Source organism: Myxocyprinus asiaticus, chromosome 41 (genome assembly GCF_019703515.2).
Source record: "Myxocyprinus asiaticus isolate MX2 ecotype Aquarium Trade chromosome 41, UBuf_Myxa_2, whole genome shotgun sequence".
NCBI classification, from domain to species: domain Eukaryota; kingdom Metazoa; phylum Chordata; class Actinopteri; order Cypriniformes; family Catostomidae; genus Myxocyprinus; species Myxocyprinus asiaticus.
In genome coordinates, this window is record NC_059384.1 from 22235059 (window position 1) to 22258638 (window position 23580).

Sequence of the window (23580 nt, forward strand, 5' to 3'; positions counted from 1 at the left end):
TTAATAAATGCACAATAAATAAAAATGTAAGGACTTTTATTGTTAAAGGAAAAAGGGAAGTATATATACTTTTTGGCTTGTTTTTCAGTAGTGCACTGTGGATTTTCAATGTTGAAGATAATGGTTGTTTTTCATCTATGCAGTGAATCTGTTTCTAAAGGAGATTCAAATGCAAATAACCAGTTAGCACCTCATCATCTCTAGTGAGCATCTGCCTCAACACGATCTATGTGAAAAGAAGGAGAAACAACCATAAAAACAGGGCTTTATTTTTGGAATGGCACAGAAACACAGAAGAAACGTTTTCAGATGGTTTATGCACAAACTATTGATAGTAAAGGTTTAAGTCTACCTGCATTTAAAATGGATTTGAAGTATTATTATATGTTAGAGAAGACACTGAATGAGAAAATGGACAAAATTAGTGAGCTTTTTTGCAGATTAATTGAGATGAAAGTTTTTCATTTCACTGTTATATATTAAAATGACTTTTTTATATATAGTTGTAGGTCTTAGTGCATATTATATATGTAACTTTATGTTATTGCTTAAATTAAATTGTATTTATTTGTATTTTATTTACGTATTTATTTTTATCTGGAAAGAAAAACTGTATGAATAATGGTCTAAGTATTATATATATTGTCTTTTAATTGTTGTTGAGTCTTTTTTTGTGTGTGTGAGTGTGTTTGTGTGATACTGTTTGTGATATATATTTATGTTGCATGTGCAATGTGGTACTAATACAAAAATACAAATAAACGAAGTTTATTTACTTTTTTGTTTGAATGCCACCTGAAACACAGAAGAAATATTTCCATATGCACAGTCTATCAATCTCAGTACAGCTTGTAAACAGGATAAAGTGGATTTTGTCCTCCGTTACTACAGCCGGCGCTGTTGCAATAGTATACGTCTCGCTGGATCAAATCTAAAATGTTTTTAGTGCTGCTGTCCCTTTAACAAACATCAAACTCACGTGGCGTTCTTTCCCTCTATCCCGCGTGTTCACTTTGGGAAGTCAGTGCATATGCGCTCGAGCTGGTGCCGAACATTTTCCTCTTGACAGTTGATTTAGTTAAGAATCACACTACCATCTGATCATTTTAGTCATGTTATAAGGTCAATCTGTTTCTAAATATTGTCACTGATTCCAGTTCGGTTACCTGTCATCTGTTCTGGGCTGTTGGCCGGTGTCGTTTTCATTTTTAGTATACATTTTGAAATAAAGCGTATTTAACGGTTAAATCGACACTGAAATCATGTCGGAGGAGCTCGAGCGCATCCTGGCGCAGCTGACACAGCCGGACAACGCTGTTATTCAGCAGGTAGACACCTATATCAAGATGTCATCCTATGCCAAAGGCTTGACATATATGTGATATAACTTTCTGTAATGTCGTTTTTAGCTGTAGTCTGTGTTGGTTCAATTCGTAAAACCACTCTAATAATAGTGTTCTTACGTTTTGCATTTCCATTAGCTAAGTTGGTAAATTATTAATGACATCGTCTTTGTTTAGTATTGGCATGATATATTTAGCCATGGTTTCTTACTCTCTGGTGAAAATACTGTTATGTCAATGCTCTTTTCAGGCCACAGCTCAGTTAAAACAGGCATTTAAAGATCCAGCCATCGTCCCTGCATTATGTGCAGTCATGACTGGTTCCCAAAACCCACAGGTAAACTCACAGTTAACTGTAATTCATTCTCAGCCCTAATGTTGCACACTTGTAAAGATATGAGTCATGGTGGTGTTGGTCAGCATTCAGAGCCTTTGATTTTTGCTGTAGATTCGTCAGTCGGCCGCAGTGATGCTCAGAATGAGAGTGAGAAAACACTGGAAAAAAATCAGTCCAGACCACAGGGAGAGGTTAGAGACTTCTTATTTAAACCAACAAACTAAGACAATAAATTATTCTGTTTTTCACTGTACTTTTATATTTTGTCCCCCTCTCTCAGCCTGAAAGCAGTGGTGCTGCAAGCTTTCCAACAAGAAACAGAGTAAGTCTGTAATCAGTTGCACTGTAACACTTTCAATATAAACCAGAGAACCCAAGTAAAACCATCCTTTGAGCATTTTACATGAGGTGTTAAAGTGATAGTTCACCCAAAAATGAAAATTCTCTCATCATTTATTCATCATTTATTCATGGTCAGGCCAGATGTGAATAATTTTTTTTTTGCTGAACACAAACGAAGATTTTTAGAAGAATATTTCAGTTCTGTAGGTCCATATAATGCAAGTGAATGGTGGCCAGAACTTTGAAACACCAAAAATCACATAAAGGCTGCTTAAGAGTAATCTTCATCACTCCAGTGGTTAAATCCATGTCTTCAGAAACAATATGATAGGTGTGGGTGAGAAATGGATCAATATTTGAGTCCCTTTTTTCCATATAAATTCTCCACTCCATCCAGTAGGTGGCAATATGCAAAAAGAATGTGAATCTCAAAAAACAAAAGAAGAGGAATGTGAAAGTGGAGATTTATAGTAAAAAAAAAGGACTTAAATATTGATCTGTTTCTCAACCACACCTATCATATTACTTCTGAAGACATGGATTTAACCACTGGAGTAGTAAAGATTACTTTTATGTGCTTTTTCGACCTTCAAATTTCTGTTCACCATTCACTTGCATTGTATGGACTTACAGAGCTGAAATATTCTTCTAAAAATCTGTGTTTGTGTTCAGCAGAAGAAAGAAAGTCATACACATCTGGGATGGCGTGAAGGTGAGTAAATGATGAGAGAATTTTCATTTATGGGTAAACTATCCCTTTAACACTCACTTTTTCCTTAATATGTTTGTCTTTCACTGTTTATTCCACAGGCACACTGTTCGTCACTCACTCTCTCAACTGAGTGCTGTCCTGGTAAAGCATGAGACCCCCGACCGCTGGCCTGCTCTTCTGTCCCTATTGAACCAGTCCACTAAAAGCAACAACCCACAGGACAGACAGGTAAACCCAGCTAACGCTCAACCTGTTACAAAAAGTACTGTGATGGTACCATGATACAGTGAGGGGATAAGATGGTAATTCCATTGTACTTTATTGCATTTCATGGTGCTGAGTGATTTCCATATTCATTTACCATGGCATTGCAGGGAACTTAAAAGAATAACGTTGTACTATCATGAGTAATTTCCAAAACATGGTATTACCATAGTTAAAAAAAACATGGTAGCACCCTACCCTACTTTTTGATTCTACATCATTAGTGATTTAAAAAACATCAATAATGAAGAATTAATCTAGTATGTTCCCACATTTATATTCCAGGTGGGTCTGTTACTGCTCAGCAAGGTGGTGGGATCAAACCCGGAGCCCTTCAAGCCCCACTACAAGCAGCTTCTCCAGCTGTTTGGGACTGTTCTCCAAGACCTGAACAACCCCACTGCCCTCTACTACTGCATTCTTGCCCTCACTTCCATCACAGCCTACACGGGCACAGAGGAGATGGTCTGTTCTGCTTTCTCTATCTGCTGTAGTTTGCACAACAATTAAAGGATTGAGTTTAACTTGTATTGAACACAGGATATTCCTTTGAAGAGTTAATGTAGCATGCATAGTACTGAAGAAAGAGAGACAAAGCAAGCAAGTTAAGTACGTTGTTTTTTCTCTCTTTCAGAACTTGATGCGATCTCTGATCCCCAAACTGATCATTGCTCTTAAACACCTCATTCAGGCAGATCAGGTGAGAATGCTTTGATCCAGTATATTTGTGTTCATATGGTAATGCTCCAATCATTGCTTTCTGTATGCTCCTCAGTTATGTGCTAAGCACTGTGTGAGCTGCATTACTGGTTGATCTGTTTGCAGAACAGCCTTTATGACTTAAGTGGCTCAATTTTTTTCAAATCAAAATTATATATTTTTTATTCTATTAAGGATCAGGCCAGCGAGGCACTGGAAGTTTTTGATGAGCTGATGGAGAGCGAAGTGTCCTTCATTGTCCCACACATTGCTGAGATTGTCCAGTTTTGCCTGGAGGTTTGTCCATACATTTTCACAAAAGTTAATGTTTCCTTGAAATCCTCAAAACATGCCTCCTTTCAAATTGGTTTGGTATTCTCATCAATAAACATATAATTATAAGCATAATTAAATAAAGATTTATTGTATTTTTTCTAGATAAGTGCAAACGTGTCCTTTAGTGATTCTCTGCGTGTAAAGGCTCTGTCATGTATTGCTTTTCTCATCAGACTTAAAAGCAAGGTAACCCACAATTTTTTGCTTTTTCTAAACCAGTACACTGTATGAACTTTCGATGTAAATTACACCTGGACATATATATGTATTTTTTGAAGGAAGTTCATAATTAAAGGGATAGTTCACCCAAAAGTGAAAATTCTTGCACTGTTTAACCACTGGAGTCATATGGATGATGTTAATGCTGATTGTCTGTGCTTTTTGGAGCATCAAAAATCGTGTTACCTTACATCCATTATAAGAACCTACTGAGATCTTTTTCTATTTTCCTTCAAATGTGTTCTGCTGAAGGAAGGAAGTCATATATATCTGGGATGGCATGAGGGTGAGTAATGCTGCCTTCACTTGCTATCGGAATTATCGTAAATACGAGTTTCCCACTCGGAATTGCACATGAACGACCCCTCAAGTCGTAATTACGACTGGAAAACTTGGAGATAATTTTGATACCAGAGTTTCCGAGATGGGAGGAGTCGTAAACTTTCAACATGGCAGAGGAGAGTACGGTCTCTGTAGTAAATGACAGGTCTTGTTAATTTTTCAAAATATAGCTAATTGTTGGCACTTACCGTTTTGGTCATATTCATTTATGTATATCAGCAACCGTTTGATGCATGTTGTACATTTTTACACCGTAAAAATAGCTTGTATTTGAACACAATTCCATTATCATCAGTAAGCTGAGAAATATTTTTTTATGGTGTCAAAATAAAAGTTCCTCAAGAAATAGATATGAATGAACTTGAACACGACTTACTCGTAATTACCACTTCAGAAGTGGGAAGTAGGATAATTCCGACTGCACATGAAGGCAGCATTAATGATGAGAGAATTTTCATTTTTGGGTGAACTATCCCTTTAAATGCACTATTTGAAGTAATGATTTGTTGTTAATTATTACAAAGTTTTAAAGCATTTTGGAAGCTAATATTTTACATTGTTTCTTTATATAACTATTTTTTAATTGTTTGTTGATGGACTTGTTTTTCATATCCTAGTTCATTACATCAGTCTCATTGTGTCCGTGATGATATAAAATGATTTTAAGTCTCATCAGTAACATAAACTTCTCTCTGTTTTTCAGGCTGTATTAAAGCAAAAGCTTTTACAACCGATACTGCAGGTTGTGTTTCCCATACTTAGTGCTGCGCCCCCTCCTGGTAAGGAGGACCCAGAGGATGAGGAGAATGACACTGAGGGCAACAGTGAGAACCCCAAACACTTTGCTGTTCAGGTTGCTCTCTTTACATGGTCTCACCCTCTTACTCATTCTCCCCCACACCTCACTCTCTCTGATTTGTTCATATGTCTGTTTCTACTGCAGGTTATTGACACCATGGCTCTTCATATGCCACCTGAAAAACTCTTCAACCAACTGGTCAGTATAGAAGCAGTACAAGAAACTTGCACTTAACAGTGTGTCTTACTCTAAAGATTAACCATGTATGTAACTGAAAAGCACAAAAATATCCCATTATTTTGAGTGGTTTATTTTCTCATTGTAGTAATAGGTCAGTGATTCAATTCAAATGTATTTGTCTTTTTGTATGCTGCAGATGCCTTTCACTCAGACCTGCCTGGCCAGTGAAAACCCATACGAGCGTAAGGGAGGGCTTATGTGTCTGGCTGTGCTGGCCGAGGGCTGTGCAGATCACATCCGCACCAAGTAGGCCTTCCTTTACATCCATCCAAACATACTACTCAATCCATGATAAAGCAATCTGTTCAATGCCCTGCTTTTTCTTTGTGTGTGTGTGTGTGTGTGTGTGTCAGGATGTTATCATCCATGCTTCAAACAGTGTGTCGCAGTCTATCAGACAGTAACCAGGTGGTCCGCAGTGCAGGGCTCTTTGCCCTCGGACAGTTTTCGGAACACCTGCAGGTTGGATTGAAATGTAATTTCAAGAAGGCCTAGTTTTAGAAGGCCTAGTTTTCATTGCTTTTTAAAAGTTTCTAACTTTGATTGATTTTGTCTCTTAGCCAGATGTCAGTAAATTCCATGCTGAGCTGATGCCATTGTTGCATGGATATTTGTCTGCAGTGAACCAGACCAAAATCGGACACATGACCAAGGCCTTCTATGCTCTAGAGAACTTTTTGGAGAACTTGGGTTAGAATACAGTGTATCATTCAAGATGTTTTTCCCATCTTGAATGACGGACATGTATCCAACTCTCTCTGTTTCTGTTTTTTCCCCCATCTCTTTCCTTCTCGATCAGATCAAGATATTGAGCCCTACCTGCCCACTCTAATGGAAACCATGCTGTCAGCCCTTAACAACACAGAAAACCTCAAACTGAAAGAGCTTGCAGTCAGTGCAATAGGGGCGATAGGTACCTCCTCCTTTCCATTAAAACTGCATTATATGTGATAGTTAGGCTCTCACACTGAGATCTCTATTTCTGTCTTTCAGCAAATGCAGCCAAAGAGCTGCTCGTGCCTTACTTCCCCCCGGTGATTGACAGTCTGAAGGGATTTCTGACAGACACGAGAGAGGAGATGAGGGCTCTACAGACACAGGCTTTGGGTAAAAAGAAAAAAAGATCCACATTTCAATGTTTTGTTACCAGTGCATCCGAATGCTAAAAAGTCTAGGATACAAAATATAATTTAAATCTATAAATAGACAAAGTTTTAGGATTGAAAAATGTGAAACAAACATACTTAGACATAAAACAAATAAGACATTTTTAAAGAGAGAGTTCATCTAAAAATAAAAATTCTCATCATTTACTCACCCTCATGCCATTCCCAGATGTGTATGACTGCTGAACACAAATATTTGTAGAAGAATATCTCAGCTCTGTTGGTCCGTACAATGCACGTGAATGGTGGCCAGAACAAGTGAATAGTGGTCCAAAAAGCTCAAAGTTAGCATAAAAGTAATCTATATGACTCCAGTGGTTTAATCCATGTCTTCAGAAGTGATATGGTAGGTGTGGTTGAGTCCTTTTTTTTTTTACTGTAAATTCTCCTACCTGCCCAGTAGGTGGCGATATGCATGAAGACTGTGAATCACCAAAAAGAAAAAGAATGTGGAAGTAAAAATTGGGATTTGTCAAAATCTTAAGTATTGATCTATTTCTCACTCACGCCTATGATGTTGCTTCAGAAGACATGGATTTAACCACTGGAGTCTTATGGATTTCTTTAATGCTGCATTTAAATGCTTTTTGGACCTTCAGAGTTTTGGTCACCATTCACTTGCATTTTATGGACCTACAGAGCTGAAATATTCTTCTAAAAATCTTTGGTTGTATCCAGTCAAAGAAAGACAGTCATACACATCTGGGATGGCATGAGGGTGAGTAAATAATTAGGATTTTCATTTTTGGGTGAACTGTTCCTTTAAGATTCTGCACCATTTCTAGGTCACTATTCAAGTAAGCAAATTTGTTACACTGACAATAATAAATCCTTTGTACAAAAGGTCAGATTTCCTTGTTTTAAATGAAGCACACAAAACGCTCATTGTAGCATTCTCAAATTATGCTGGGATAACATGGATCATCAGGGGCCAGTTGCATAAACATAGCCGTTAACTTAAGACTTTGTCTAATAATTAGTCTGACTAGCTAAAGACGCCACAGAAAGCCTTTTGCATAAAACAAGCTCACTGTTGTCTTTAGTAAGACAGTCTAATTCCCATTGCATTGTGGGAAAATTAAGACACCGAACAGCTTTTTTTTTTTTTTAAATGGCTGACAGTGGATGCTCAATTCAGTTTTCATTTACTAAAAATATTTGCTTATTAGAGGAATACAATGCTTCAAAATAGATTCTAATGAACAAATTTAGTGAGTTTAACCCAAATAATAATAAAAAAAAAAAACTTTGTTACCATCGAAGTCAAATCTTCTACAAAGTCTCAACTCAAGCTCCTTTTAACTGAAGCCCCCACTGGCTCAGCTGACAGTTATTTTCCATGGCAACATGGAATGTAAACAAAAGTTAGCCTAGGTGTCTGCTGTCTTACATTCTGGTCTTAAATTAGACCAATCTAAGTTTTTATGGAACTGACTGAAAAAGTTCAGACCAAAACTTTAGACGACTAACTAGTAAGACTAGTCTAAAACAGTTTTATGCAATCGGCCCCAGGTTTTTTACAAGCTTGTAGAATCCATTGAGTACATGCTGTCATTAAATCAAAAGAGGGACATACCAAATACTTCTACAGATTCTTTTATTTCTTGCAATTCACCCTTTCAAATCTCAGAAGAGAAATGCAAAATAGAATCTTTTTCACTAGTGGTCTCAGACTTTTGGACCTCACTATAATTGTTTTTTTTTTTTTTTTTTTTTTTATAAATCTTTCAGACACACTCTCTGTGTTGGCCCACACTGTTGGTAAGGAAGTCTTTAGTCCTTTGGCAGCAGACTGTGTGCAGCTAGGTCTGAACCTCACTGATACAGTGGATGACCCTGACCTGCGCCGCTGCACGTATGACCTCAAGAATGCTCCACATCTGCTCTTTAAAATTGCACATACTCCAAACAGACACAAACATCCACTCAAAGATTTTTTTTTCTTCTTTCCAGGTATAGTTTATTCTCTGCTGTATCTGAAGTGAGCCCGGATTGTCTAACCCCTCACCTAACCCCTATCACCACGGTGATGTTGCTGTCACTCAGATCCACTGAGTGGGTGACGGTCAGTACAGAATCTTTTTCTCAAATGTACATAGCAGAGCAATATTAACACAAACATGGGACTTGGGAGTTTTACTTAACTTAAGGTGTTCTTAGGGCAGCAGTGGAAATTTTGGCTTAATAAATATAATCTATTCCTATCTGTCCTAAAACACTTTTAAGTGTTCATTGTTACATATTGAAACATGTTACACTTATAGTTAAAAAGTTTTTCTGTCAACACGGTCATACTTTGTCTACCTCGAAGTCTCATTTAGAGGAAGACAAACAGTTTGTGCTTCTGGATGACGATGATGAAGGTGAAGAGGGTGATGTTGTTTTGGATGAAGATGGAGAGAATGATGGAGAGGTTGATGACACAGATGTTGCAGGGTATGTCTCCCTCTGTTTGCCTCTCTCAGTTTAGTTTTCTCTAATGTTAGAGCACTCATCAATATTCTCTCCATTCTCTCAGGTTCAGTGTAGAAAATGCTTACATTGATGAGAAGGAAGATGCTTGTGATGCTTTGGGTGAAATTGCATTCAACACTGGGTAATGTGTCAAGTTTTACATAAAACAAGCACACAAACTCATTCATTTGCTTTTGCAACCTAGAGGCTTACATGAGACGTGCATAAGGCTCCATTCCTTTTTCTCGAGGATTTGACTGCAATGAAACACACATTTAACTTATGACATTTCAGAGTGAAATAGGATATTCAATGGGAAATATGTAGGGTGTGATGTAATTTTATCTTTCAGGATTTCAAACAGCATTTAGCTTATTCTTTTAAAATTATGTTACCATATTCATTGGGAGACTAAATGGAATATATTGACTTTTAAATATTAACAGGACCATATAGAATTAACTTGTGAAGGCAAAAGTGTAATTAAAAAACTTATGAGAAAATATTCCCCAATATCAGTATTAGTTTATTACATATACCATGCACAGTATTGCAGCTAATGTGGTTGTTCTGTTTCTCAGAACTGCGTTCCTGCCCTTCCTGGAATCCAGCTTCCAGCAGGTGTATGAGCTCCGTGATGTAAGTGGCGTGAGTGTTTGTATGTAAAATTGCTTCCCTCTGAGTTTAATCCATTGTGTTATGGATCTTTGTGGTCTTTTGTGTATGTGCATTAGTTCGCACATCAGGATGTGAGGAGAGCTGCCTTTGGTGCAATGGGCCAGTTCTGCCGAGCTCAGCATAAAGTATGGCAGGAAAACCCAACAGAGGCCAACCACCAGGGTACACACACACACACACACACACACACACTTCTACTCCCCTCTGACTCTTTCATTTGCACCCCTTTGATATTCTCATCACTCTCTTTGCTTCTTTTCATCTACTTTCTGTCTTTGCTTCATTATTGACATCTCCCAGATAGATAATTACAAGGAACTTCACTTGACAAGAGGATTAATGTTTAACTCCAGGCTCACAACCCTTATCGTTTCTTTTCCTCCCACTCTATTAATAAATGAGTTTGTCAATATGAAGAGGAAAGATCTTGTACGTTTTAATTACTCAGAAACCTTTGATCAGCGTCTGGGTATCTCTCTCTTTTTCTCTACAGCGCTGCATAAGTTGTTGGATGTGGTTTTGCCTTGTTTTCTGGAGGCAGTGAGGCAGGACAGGGAGAGGCAGGTGGTGATGGCTGTTCTTGAGTCAATGAATGCTGTGATCAAATCCTGCCAGGGGGAGGCGCTGCAGACTCCAGGGCGACTGGCTGAGATCAGTAACGCCATCAGAGACGTACTCAAGAAGAAGGTCAGGGCACACCGGGATTAGGATTCAATTTTAAGATGAGAACTTTTTATCTGCAAAGCTATCATATGGCTTCAGAAGACTTGGAAGAATATAGCGCTCAAGTTATGTGGACCACATTTATGATATGCACTTTTTTCACCCCCATGTACTTTTTATTGTATGGAACAGGCATCCAAGACATTTAGCAAAATAGCTCTCTTTTGTTTTCCACTGAAGAAACAAAGGCATACGTGTTTGGAATGACACGAGTGTGATTAAATGATTACAGATTTGTTTACATTTTTTTTTATTTAGCTATTGCTTTAAGGGTTTTCCTTTCAGAAGGTGACTTGGTATTTGGTGGTTGTTAGATGAGATTTCTTCTATGACATCTACTGCAGACAAATGAAGACAGAAATATCCCAGGAAAAATTACCCTTTGGAAAATAAAAGCCTTTTAAGTCAGGAACAAACCTTAAACTGTGTCAAGGAAAATGGGCTTTAAGTAATCGAACAGCGTGACAGCACTGACGTATACTGGCTTCAAACGGCAGCTTATTCTCATTTATTAAAGGCATTACATAAGTCTGCAGTCATAAGTCATGGATGTTTATTTTTTTCTTTATGCTTGTAATCTTACATTCTCTCTCTCTCTCTCTCTCTCGGTCTTGCCCAGACCATGTGTCAGGATGTGGGTGGGGATGAAGCAGACGATGACGACCAGCAGGTGGTTAAAATAATTACACAGTTTTAAGATTTAGTCATAGTTCACTGTCAGCAATGACACAATTGACTGTGACAGATGTTTGGTGAAAGTGTGGAGTTATTGAGTGTTTGTGTGTAGGCGGAGTATGATGCCATGCTGCAGGAGTTCGCTGGTGAGGGGATTCCTGTTTTAGCATCAGCTGTACCTGCTGAGACATTCTACCCTCACCTCAATGATCTGCTGCCTCTTATCATGAGCAAAGCTGTGAGTCTTTCCCTCTCATCACAAAGATGGAATACTAGGAATGGAGTAGTTGCATGCTGTGCAATATATATTGCATACTACTGGATTTTTGGTATTAAAATACCAGTAAATACTGGTTATTTTTATTCAGTTTTGTTCAAGTTGTCCAATGTCTTTCATTTGTTAATGTTTTTGCCCATAATTCTCTCCTTTTCTAAAGAAATCCTCATGCACTGAGGCAGACCGCTCCTTCTCTGTTGGTACGATTAGTGAAACCCTGCACTCATTGGTGGGTGTGGCTGGAGGCAGGGCGGTGGCTGGACGGCTGTCCAGTCGGCTGCTGCCGGTGCTTGTAGCTGGAGTTAAAGACAGTGACCCAGAGGTGCGCAATAACAGTGTGTTTGGCCTGGGAGCTCTCGCACAGGCTGCTGGACCCATCATTGCCTCGTATCCTTCACAGATTCCTTGTGTGTGTGTGTGTGTGTGTGTGTGTGTGTGTGTGTGTGTGTATTGTCTGACCTCTGTGTCTCTGGCTTTAAGCTTTAACCCCTTTGCTTCAGTGATTACCCCATGATGCTGTCCCTCTTCTCTAACCTGCTCTCTAAAGAGTCTGACTTGAGAGTGATTGACAACTTGTGTGCTGCCCTCTGCAGGATGATCATGAGCCATGTTGATGGGGTCCCACTCGAGCAGGTTGGATGAATATCTTGAACTAGTTATTTCCATTTTTCTTTGTGGTATTTTTTTAAGGAATGTTCAAGTCAAGTTAAGCTCAATCAACAGCATTATTTTAATATCAATTATTTTTGTTTTGTCCCTTGTTTATTTAAAAAAATAATAATTTGCGGTTATCGTAAGACACTTACAATAGAAGTCTGTATGGCCTGTCCATAAACATTAAAATACTCACCATTACAAAAGTATAGCGACAAAATGCAAACATTATATATGGTAACATCATTTTAGTGTGATAAAATCAGGGATTTTCTGTTATTAGGGTGTTTACCAGATTACAGGGTTTATGTGGTCATGACAAGTAAGTTGTAATATTGGATGTAACTTTACACATTCAAGGTTAGTAAGCGATTTTATCACACTAAAAACATGTTAACATGTATAATGTTTACATCTTGTGGCTATGTTTGCAACCGTGTGGGTTTTAGTGTTTATGTACTGGCCCCATTCATTCTTACTGTAAATATGATTTTTGCCCTTCCTCTCTCTAAGGTGTTTCCTGCTTTGGTGGCTCATCTTCCTCTGAAGGAGGACATGGAAGAGAACAAGACCATCTATAACTGCCTTTCCTTCCTCTACTCACAGAACCCAATGCTGGTAAAAGCCTCTACTCCAAATATGCTCCACTCATAGGTCCCTATAAAAGGTGGAGTAACTTTTATTTGTTTCCCTTTCTAGGTTGTTGGTCAGCTCAGGCCAATAATATCTGCTGCTGCTCATGTACTGGGTACAAAGGTCATTGATAATGGTAAGAATGTGTTTGGCTTTATGCAGTTTGAATATTTTTTACATTAAGGATGAGAAAGTTTAGAATGTTTATATCCAATCTTTTACTCTTCTCAGAAACACAGAATACCTTGCTTGTGCTGCTCCGAAACGTAGCCCAGCAACACTCACAGGAATTTGAGAGTGCTGTGATGTCACTTCCTGATGAACAGAGAAGCAATATGACCATGGTGGTCACTTAGTCATAGCACCTGCCTCTCATCCTAAGTATCCAATCCCCCACTCCCAAGGGCCTTCCAGTCTTGTGAAAGCCAGCCAAGAAATTGCCGGATTAAATTAGCCGAGTATACGTTCAGTGAAGCACTTGGCTTTAATACTGTATTGCAGCAGAGATGTTGAGAATGGTTTCTCTTAATTTATTGCCCTGTTCACTTATTCTTCTTGCTAGTTTTACTTTGTTCTACTAACCTGCATGAAGGAATGAGTTTCTTGATTCATTATTGTTTACTTTGTCTATTATTTGTGCGTTCAATTAATTTTCTGCTTTCCCACCTTTTGTGGATATTCCATGAAGTTCTGGCTGGATATTTGAGTGTGAAGCTTTGAATTGCACTTGCAGTGAAAAAAATATATATTCTATGAATTGTTCATTATTATTCTTGTATTTGTTTAATATCTCAGCCTTTCTCGAAAACATTTTCACTGTTCAGTTATACAGAATTACACTAAAAGAAATACTGGCATATAGCATGAACATGTTGACTTTTTTTATCCAGACTTAGTTCTAATGATCCACTATCTTTTTGAAAAAGCACACTTAGAATTTTTTTATTGGAAACATGCAATTTATAAGTACAGGGCTTTTAGATTGCAGGCATTATAAAGGATATGTTTATACAACTTTTACAACCCAGTCTCCACTTAATGTCAGCAAAATATAGATAATATAGATTAATCTAAAATTTTATAGATAATATTACAGTATGTGTAGTTAAAGTTGTCCCTGATTAAATGACAAGATTATTCTAAAATACAAAAATAGGGCGAGAGATATGTATCTTCAGATATATGCCACACAAAGCAAGAAGTATAAATCAAAATCCTTATATCACAGCACGGCATGAGTATTTCAGAAATGCTCCAGTAGTTGCTATACTTTATATAAAGCACCAGTTTAAAACATCCAAAATCTAAAATTGCAATATATCGCTGTGTCATGTGAGGCATTAGATTGCATTAGCTTAGCTGTCAGATTTCTCCAGTCACTCCTCGTTTGGAAAGTCTTGTTTCTGTTCTGTCTTCTGCCATTTGGACGTGGACTCTGACACTGTGTCTAAAGCCAGAATCATTTCCACAGGCTGGAGTTCATTTTCAGCTGAGGGGGGAAAAAATATTTGCCATGTTTATATTGTGAGGTATTTTTATGTACATCAGAATTCCTTGATAAATTCTACACACAAACTCAGAATTTTTTTTGTGGTTGGAAAAATCAAGAGATGGAGGGGGAGAGTGAACATCAAACACTCTACACACCCACTGAGAGAGTGCTGAGCGTGCGAATACCAAACACACTTACTCAGCAGCCATGGAGTTATGTTAGCTCACCTCACTGATCTGCAGATGTCATTTGTTAGCTAACTGTCAGGAATTAAGCCATATATTATTGCCTGACACTGTGGCCTAATGGAAAGTGACAGGCTGAAAAAATTATCTTTAGCAGGACTGAAGTAATACAAGTAATAAATACAGTATTTGTACAATGAAAAGGTCTGTGTGAACTACAATTGTGTGAAGCACAATATTTTCATATTTGTGTGGTAAATCAAAGAGTTAACTTTAACAGGGACTTGTATGTTTATAGCTTACCTTCTTTGACTATGCATACTTTTTAATGTAAATATTGCAAATTACATGTGCGCTGACAGCTGATTACTCCAAGTGATTTCTCAGAAGGATTTACTAAATCAAACTGTTACCTACATGCCAGAACCGATCAATTTGGGGAGCCAAAAGCCAATGGGGAAAGTGTTATCTTGAACTTTTAACTGAAACAGTGCAGTAAAATCCAGCAAACATCACACAGTCCAGTTTTATAGTGCATGCAGATACACTGAGAACATTGCTGCTGATGAAATCCTGTTTTGTTTAAATAAAAGAGCTGTTAGAACTGTAGAAACCAAATTTAACTATGTTAAATTATTAGCTTTTATCAACACATAATCAAAATTAAAATGGTTCATTTTAAGCAGCCGACCACTTTATTAGGTACACCTGTACACCTATTTGTTCATGCGATTATCGAATCAGCCAATCGTGACAGCAGTGCAAAGCATAAAATCATGCAGATACAGGTCAGGAGCTTCAGTTAATGTAGGGGGAAAAAATGTGATCACAGTGATTTGGACCGTGGCATGATTGTTGGTGCCAGACGGGCTGGTTTGAATATTTCTGTAACTGCTGATCTCCTGGGATTTTCACACACAACAGTGTCTAGAGTTTACTCAGAATGGTGCCAAAAACATCCAGTGAGCGGCAGTTCTGTGGACAAAACATCTTGTTGATGAGAGAGGTCAATGGAGAATGGCCAGACTGGTTCAAGCTGACAAAGGCTATGGTAACTCAGATAACCACTCACAATTGTAGTGAGCAGAATTGTATTCGCTATCTAACCCTAACCCTACAATTGTAAAGAGTAGTTATCTGAGTTACCGTAGCCTTTCTGTCAGCTCAAACCAGTCTGGACATTCTCCGTTGACCTTTCTCATCAACAAGGGGTTTTCGTCCGCAGAACTGCTGCTCACTGGATGTTTTTGGCACCATTCTAAGAAAACACAAGAGACTGTTGTGCATGAAAATCCCAGCTCATCTGGCACCAACAATCATGCCACAGTGGAAATCACTGAGATCACATTTTTTACCCATTCTGATGGTTGATGTGAACATTAACTGAAGCTCCTGACCCGTATCTGCTTTATTTTATGCATTGCACTTCTGCCACACTGATTAGTTGGCTGATTAGATAATTGCATGAATAAGTAGGTGTATAGGTGTGCCTAATAAATTGGTCGGTGAGTGTATGCAGTGCATTCAGAAAGTATTCAGACCCCTTCATTTTTTTCACGTTTTATGTTGCAGATTTATACTAAAATGCTTTAAAATATATTTTTTTTCACATCAATCTACACTCCATACCCCATAATGACAAAGTAAAAACAGATTTTTGATAACTTTGCAAATGTATATAAGTAAAAAAAAAAAAGAAGAAGAAAAATAAATAAGTATTCAGACCCTTAACTCAGTACTTAGTTGAAGCACCTTTGGCAGTGATTACAGCCTCATGTATTTTTGGGTATGATGTGACAAGCTTTGTACACTTGGATTTGGGGAAATTCTGCCATTCTTCTCTGCTGAGTCTCTCAAGCTCTGTCAGGTTGGATGGGGACTGCTGGTGGACAGCCATTTTCAGGTCTCTCCAGAGATGTTTAATTGGGTTCAAGTCCGGGATCTGGCTGGGTCATTCAAGGACATTCACAGAGTTGACCCTAAGCCACTGTTGTCTTGTCTGTGTGCTTAGGGTCATTGTCCTGTTGGAAGGTGAACCTTCAGGCCAGTCTGAGGTCCTGAGCGTTTTCATTAAGGATATATTTGTATTTTGCTGCATTCAGCTTTCTTTCAACCCTGACCAGTCCCCCAGTCCCTGCCGCTGAAAAACACCCCCACAGCATGATGCTACCACCACCATGCTTCACCGTTGGGATGGTATTGCGCAGGTGATGAGCGGTGCCTGGTTTCCTCCAGACATGATGCTTGGAATTGATGCCAAACAGTTCAATCTTCATTTCATCAGACCAGAGAATCTTGTTTCTCACAGTCTGAGAGTCCTTTAGGTGCTTTTTATTTGTCTTGCACTAAGGAGTGGCTTCCGTCTGGCCACTCTGCCACTAAGCCCAGATCGGTGGAGTGTTGCAATGATAGTTGTCCTTCTGCAAGTTTCTCCCATCTCCACACATCAACCAGAGTGACCATCGGGTTCTTAGTCACCCCTCTTACCAAGGTCTTCTCCCCTGATTGCTCAGTTTGGCCGGTCGGCCAGCTCTAGGAAGAGTCCTGGTTGTTCCAAATTTCTTCCATTTAAGAATTATGAAGGCTACGCTGGCTACCACCCCTGGAGTTCACTAGTTCGAATCCCAGGGCGTGCTGAGTGACTCCAGCCAGGCTTCCTAAGCAACCAAATTGGCCCGGTTGCTAGGGAGGGTACAGTCACATGGGGTAACCTCCTCATGGTCGCTATAATGTGGTTCGTTCTCGGTGGGGCACGTGGTGAGTTGAGCGTGGATGCTGCGGTGGATGGCGTGAAGCCTCCACATGCACTATGTCTCAGTGGCAACGCGCTCAACAAGCCACGTGATAAGATGCGCGGGTTGACGGTCTCAGATGCGGAGGCAACTGGGATTCGTCCTCCGCCACCCGGATTGAGGCGAATCACTACGTGACCACGAGGACTTAAAAGCACATTGGGAACTGGGCATTGCAAATTAGGGAGAAAAGAATTATGAAGGCCACTGTGCTCTTGGGAACCTACAATGCAGCCGAAATATTTTTGTAGCCTTCCCCAGATCTGTGCCTCGACACAATCCTGTCTCTGAGCTCTGCAAGCAGTTCCTTTGACCACATGGCTTGGTTTTTGCTCTGATATGCATTTTCAGCTGTGAGACCTTATATAGACATCCTTTCCAAATCATGTCCAATCAACTGAATTTGCCACAGGCGGATTCCAATATAAGTTTAGAAACATCTTAAAGATGATCCAGAGAAATTGGATGCACCTTAGCTAAATTTCAAGTGTCATAGCAAAGGGTCTGAATATTTATGTCAGTGCGATATTTCAGTTTTTTTTTTTAATAAACATGCAAAGTTATCCAAATTTTTTTTTTTTTTTTTTTTTTTTTTGCTTTGTCATTAGGGAGTGTAGATTGATGTGAAAATAAATTATTTAAAGCATTTTAGCATAAGGCTGCAACATAACAAAATGTGAAAAAAAAAAAAAAAAATGAATGGATCTGAATACTTTCTGAATGCACTGTATATGCAATAGTGAATTTTTGTAATAGCTGTTGGGTGAACTTTGTAAAACCACACAGCCATACATTCATGCAAGGGTCAACTATATAATGAACATAATGAGTTTTTATCTGAAAGCTTTAAATGTTTTTACCATAAGGGTATTTTTCATTAATGCCAGGTTGGGGCAAGCTGTCACAAGCTGTAAATTTCAATTTCTGTTGGCCTAAACAATGGTTTCATATTTTCTTTCACCTTTCCTATTTTTGCTGTTTTGTGCTTCATAATTATTTTGAAAAGCCATTAAATAGCCTATGATGTGCTATTTAATGGCAGGCTCCCATTGTACCAACCTGCCCCATGTAGTGTGACAACATGTCCTGTTATATGTTATAGCGGTCAACATGTTAAATTATTTATCTTTTTTAATTTTTAATTTTTAATTTCAACTTTAAGGTGTGTCTATGTAGAATTTGACCTTGAACCTACCCTGAGAAATATTCACTAGAGTAAAAAGTGTGACAATTGCCCTGGTGTACCCTATATATACATATTTTATCTGTACTGTATGTATAGCTCCTTTGTGCCCCCACCTGGCTGTGTGTGTCTCCACGGCAGGATGTCCACCCCGCTTCTGCAGAAGGAGCGATCAGTGTGGGACTCTGTGCTGTAGAGCACCTCCTGACTCTGACGCTCTCCAGGGTGCTGCGCTTTCACACGCACCTCCAGAACTGTCACCTCTTTCTCCTTCAGCTTCCCAGACTTCCCCTTCACCTGCGTGCGCTTGGTGTCCACCCAAACTACACGCTCCTTTACTGCCGATCTGGGAAAACATGGGGATATTAGATATAAGCAAGATATTAGCATGTCTCCAATGATGGCAATGGGGATTTGAGTAACCCTAAACCCTGATATACTTTTGCAATAAACACTTTATGTGTGGGCGCCACCACACATAACTGACACACAGCTGACACATAAAACTGACAAACAAAAAGCTGATACATTTTAATTCATGAGTCATATCTTAAAAACAAACAGTCATCATGACATTTAGAAGTGGAAAACATGTTTTACCAACTGTGCACAACTGGCAGACTCACTAAGGTAAAACGTTCCTTACAAGACTACACCTGCTGGGGTATACAAATTATTCAAATATTTTTTTTAATAAAAAATACCAGCTTAAACCAGCCTAAGGTGATTTGCTTGTCTAAGCTGGTCTCCATGCTGGACAAGATTGTATTTAACTGGGTCTCCCAGACTGACCAGCTGAATTACACCCCACCCAAAACCACTCAAACTATGAAAACAGACCAGGGAGACCACGTGGACCACCTAAAATCATGTCTTACTCAGTATAAATTATTTAAGTATCAAATCATATAAAAAATACTTTATATACTGTATACACACACACAAGCTCATCAAATACATCTCTCAGCTTGAACTTACTCTTCGATGCCCAGGTCAGCGAGTGTGGCATTCAGGAAGGGAAAAGCCTGGTCAGGGTTGAGAACTTCAATGGGTAGGGGGACACACATGGGTACCACCCATTCCAGCTCAGCCCGTACCATTTTGTTATTGGTGGGGGAGTCCAAGTGATTCTCACCAGTGTCACCATTCACGTGAATCTCCTGGGGCAAGTCCCCATGCTGGACCTCTTTTTCCTGGCCTGCCAGTTTGACTCTGTTGTCTTTAACTGAGTTGACCGGCAACCGTTCACTTTTTGCTTTGTTTACGTCTATGATCATTGAGTTAATTCCTCTTACAGCTCTAACTCAAGAAAAGTCTCTCTGGTTGAAACAATAACCCTTACTTTCTCAGCAGATGTTCCCCAAACGTGAGATCAAATGTAGACAGAGTCTTCCCAGGTGCTTATCTTTCTCTCTCTCTCTGCTGTTGGGTTGTGAAGAGAGCCAGTGTGAAACTCCGGGGTATATTCAGATGTCCAGTGGAGATTTAAATGGTTGATGTGAATGTGTATAATGTGGCGCTTATCTGCGAGGTTTATTAGGCTGTCAGAAGCTGACAAATTATGGAGACTTGTTTATGTTCTTGAATCATCTTTCCCCTTTGCGTTGCCTTTTTTTTTTTTTGTCCCTGCTTTCATTTATTTTTTCCCCACTAACAAACAAACTAACTAACTAACTAACTCTGTGGGGCTTAACTTTATGACACTTTGTCCCACATATTAACTAGCTGCCAAAAATCAACAGATATGGTTTGGGGGCCTTTTAGTGTAATTTATAGTTACTTTAATAATTTTGCATCAAATACTAACTAACTAACTAACTATCTATCTAACTAATTATGTGGCAATTACCTTTGTCACTTCGCACCAAATATTAACTACTGTAACTAGATAATTTTACAGATATAGTTTGGGGGTCTTTTAGAGTGTTATTTATAGTTACTATGACAATTTTGTAACAACTAAATAACTTTGTGTCCCTGCTTTCATTGAATTTTTTTCCACTAACTAACTAACTAACTAACTAACTAACTAACTCTGTGGGGCTTAACTTTATGACACTTTGTCCCACATATTAACTAGCTGCCAAAAATCAACAGATATGGTTTGGGGGCCTTTTAGAGTGTTATTTATAGTTACTATGACAATTTTGTAACAACTAAATAACTTTGTGTCCCTGCTTTCATTGAATTTTTTTCCACTAACTAACTAACTAACTAACTAACTAACTAACTAACTAACTCTGTGGGGCTTAACTTTATGACACTTTGTCCCACATATTAACTAGCTGCCAAAAATCAACAGATATGGTTTGGGGGCCTTTTAGTGTATTGTTACTTTAATAATTTTGCATCAAATACTAACTAATTAACTAATTATGTGGCACTTACCTTTGTCACTTCGCACCAAATATTATCTACTGTAACTAGACAAATTTACAGATATAGTTTGGGGGTCTTTTAGGGGCCGTTCACACGACAACGTTTTCAACTAAAAACGGAAAACTTTTTATGCGTTTTGGCTGTTCGTTTACACGACAACGGCATTTTGGGGCCTGAAAACACAAACTTTTGAAAACGGGTTTCAAAGTGCAAGTTTTAGAAAACGATGCCGTTATCGTCTCGGTGTAAACATACAAAAACGATGACGTCATGCGCACGCGTATTACGTGTTATATAAAGAATGATGGATTGATAGGCATCAATTTGAGAATAATTATCAATATGAATACTGGTGTTTGTGCAAATAACAATAATCAACAATTTATTCATTTGGAGTGTTTTGTATGGAGTGTGAACATTGTACAGTAGGCAGAACCTGCAATTTGAAAATCTTGAAATTAATGTATGGATTCAAATGGGAAAAATGTATTTGTATTTTAAATGTTATTTATTTACATAATTTTATTTGATGTACCTTTACCCTGCAATTCATTCACCCACCGCTTATGTATATAGCCTATAGACAGAGATGTGATGCCATGTACAGTATTCAATGATATGTTTAGAATATGAAAACATGAAGCAGTGACAATGCATGTTAGATCCAGTCTCCATCAGAAGATATCCATATATCAGAGTTCTGTCTGATATCCAAAACGAGTCAACATCAACAGCTTGTTATGTTAACTTAGTCTCCTACCAGCCAAGAGTCAGCAGGGGGAATACAGAAGAAGGCAGGAGACGAAGTGATGGTAAAAATGAGCAGAGTTTATTGAATAATCTTGAGAGTTCAGTCTATAGGCATGCGCGCGAGACATTCAAAACTACAATGGCGGACTACAGGACTGTGTTTGTGCTGCTCAAGATTTTGAGTTTATTGACGCTTCTCCAGCAAAGTAATTGTAGTAATAAAGCAACCTCATCATCCATCCAGACAAAATTGCTCTATGCTTTCTCCATCTTCATTGTTTGTATTCACTGCTCTGTGGAAGAATGCTTATGTGCGCAGGCGCGTAGTGTTTCTTTACAAAGTGACATCGGCAACTACTGACCTGCATGCATAATACAGCGTTTTTAGTCGTTTTCACGGATCCGTGTGGACGGGGATAGTTTTGACAACGTTGTCGTCTGTACGCGAAACTTTTCAAAAACGCAAAGGAATAACTTTTCCGTTTTTAGTATATCGTTGTCGTTAAAGTGTCATTTATAGTTACTATGACAATTTTGTAACAACTAACTAACTTTGTGTCCCTGCTTTCATTGAATTTTTTCCACTAACTAACTAACTAACTCTGTGGGGCTTAACTTTATGACACTTTGTCCCACATATTAACTAGCTGCAAAAAATCAACAGATATGGTTTGGGGGCCTTTTAGTGTATTGTTACTTTAATAATTTTGCATCAAATACTAACTAATTAACTAATTATGTGGCACTTACCTTTGTCACTTCGCACCAAATATTATCTACTGTAACTAGACAAATTTACAGATATAGTTTGGGGGTCTTTTAGGGGCCGTTCACACGACAACGTTTTCAACTAAAAACGGAAAACTTTTTATGCGTTTTGGCTGTTCGTTTACACGACAACGGCATTTTGGGGCGAACGAACGAACGAACTAACAACTAATGGACTGACTGACTAAATAACTGCTTTTCTTTATGAAGATATGCACCAAATAGAAGATAACCAGATAACTAATTCTGAACGAATTGGCAAAGATGTTTTGGGAACTCGTGTAATTTATAGGAACACAACAATTGTTATATAAACATCAAAGTTCTCACAATTTCTTTTCACAGCAAACTGGTACGTGCTTAAGTTTAAATATATAGAGAACCATACTTTTCAAAATTCTTCTTTTTGAAGGTCAAGAATATTTTTACTTTGCTAGTTGATCACTTAAAAAAATGTCTGACTGGTGATTACTTGGACTGACTGATTTACTGTGAGCTTACAGCAAAGTGCCACATTTTAATGCTCTAAGAAAACATGTCACCCCATAACTCTGCATGTTCATCATCATATGGCACATATTATAGTACTGCAGAACCTCTGTGATTCTCTACTCTTTCACTGTGGCCTCTCTTCCTCTCTACTCGTACAAGCTGCTTGGGATATGCGACATTCCAGTTTGTGTTCAAATGTAGATTTACTGTCCTAAATCTAAATGTGATTGTCCTGTTATTGAGTAGTTTTAATGTAAACATCTCTGATGTTGTTATGATTGGTGTTCCCTTGACCATGCACAGGCTAGACATTGAATGATGTGTTGAAGTTTCCACACAGATGGTCTAAAATTCATAGCATCTGTGCTATGGGCTGGGATATTGGCTGTCCAAGGACGATGTGAAGTTGTTGTTGACCTCACATAGTTTTACAGTGACACTTCATTTGCATGCAAACTACCTAGCCATACAAGTCTATTCTACATACGTCACTCTTAGTGCAGCAGCAGCGTACTATGTTAGCATTCATGTTATTGTGCCCAGTTGCTGCTGATTAAATGCTGGCGTGTTTCATTTGTGAGAAATGTTTCACCACTCTAGTTTAATAGTGTGATGCAAGTCAGGCATGAGATCATGACCTCTGAGA

The 23580-nt window shown here is 38.5% G+C and overlaps 2 protein-coding genes across 2 annotated transcripts; one reads left to right on the plus strand and one right to left on the minus strand.

Moving 5' to 3' along the window:
- The first annotated feature begins 977 nt into the window (after positions 1–977).
- LOC127432014 (importin-4-like) lies at positions 978–13660 on the plus strand. The gene is made up of 30 exons (XM_051682744.1): positions 978–1328; positions 1594–1680; positions 1792–1871; positions 1961–2002; positions 2833–2962; positions 3284–3463; positions 3633–3698; positions 3893–3994; positions 4136–4219; positions 5298–5447; positions 5538–5591; positions 5770–5879; positions 5987–6095; positions 6194–6323; positions 6433–6546; positions 6627–6740; positions 8531–8654; positions 8753–8864; positions 9111–9235; positions 9318–9395; positions 9835–9892; positions 9988–10093; positions 10425–10618; positions 11274–11324; positions 11442–11567; positions 11767–11993; positions 12107–12239; positions 12774–12878; positions 12960–13029; positions 13125–13660. Exons 1-30 carry the CDS (start codon positions 1263–1265, stop codon positions 13247–13249), a joined length of 3252 nt encoding a protein of 1083 aa, XP_051538704.1. The 5' UTR covers positions 978–1262; the 3' UTR covers positions 13250–13660.
- A 236-nt stretch (positions 13661–13896) lies between these two features.
- si:ch211-196f5.2 (uncharacterized protein LOC556372 homolog) lies at positions 13897–19822 on the minus strand. The gene is made up of 3 exons (XM_051682227.1): positions 19524–19822; positions 18662–18891; positions 13897–14382 (listed from the first exon to the last, which is right to left on the minus strand). The coding sequence occupies exons 1-3, from the start codon at positions 19820–19822 to the stop codon at positions 14270–14272; spliced, it is 642 nt and encodes a 213-aa protein (XP_051538187.1). The 3' UTR covers positions 13897–14269.
- Positions 19823–23580: the final 3758 nt, after the last annotated feature.

Excerpts from the sequence above, each read along its gene's own strand:
- LOC127432014 (XM_051682744.1), top strand. The coding sequence starts at position 1,263 with ATGTCGGAGGAGCTCGAGCGCATCCTGGCGCAGCTGACACAGCCGGAC. Across the intron at positions 1,329-1,593 it reads ACAACGCTGTTATTCAGCAG|GCCACAGCTCAGTTAAAACA; the intron begins GTAGACACCTAT and ends TGCTCTTTTCAG. Across the intron at positions 5,592-5,769 it reads AAAAACTCTTCAACCAACTG|ATGCCTTTCACTCAGACCTG; the intron begins GTCAGTATAGAA and ends TGTATGCTGCAG.
- si:ch211-196f5.2 (XM_051682227.1), bottom strand. The coding sequence starts at position 19,822 with ATGATCATAGACGTAAACAAAGCAAAAAGTGAACGGTTGCCGGTCAAC. Across the intron at positions 18,892-19,523 it reads GCTGACCTGGGCATCGAAGA|ATCGGCAGTAAAGGAGCGTG; the intron begins GTAAGTTCAAGC and ends ATGTTTTCCCAG. Across the intron at positions 14,383-18,661 it reads GTGGAGACACACACAGCCAG|CTGAAAATGAACTCCAGCCT; the intron begins GTGGGGGCACAA and ends TTCCCCCCTCAG.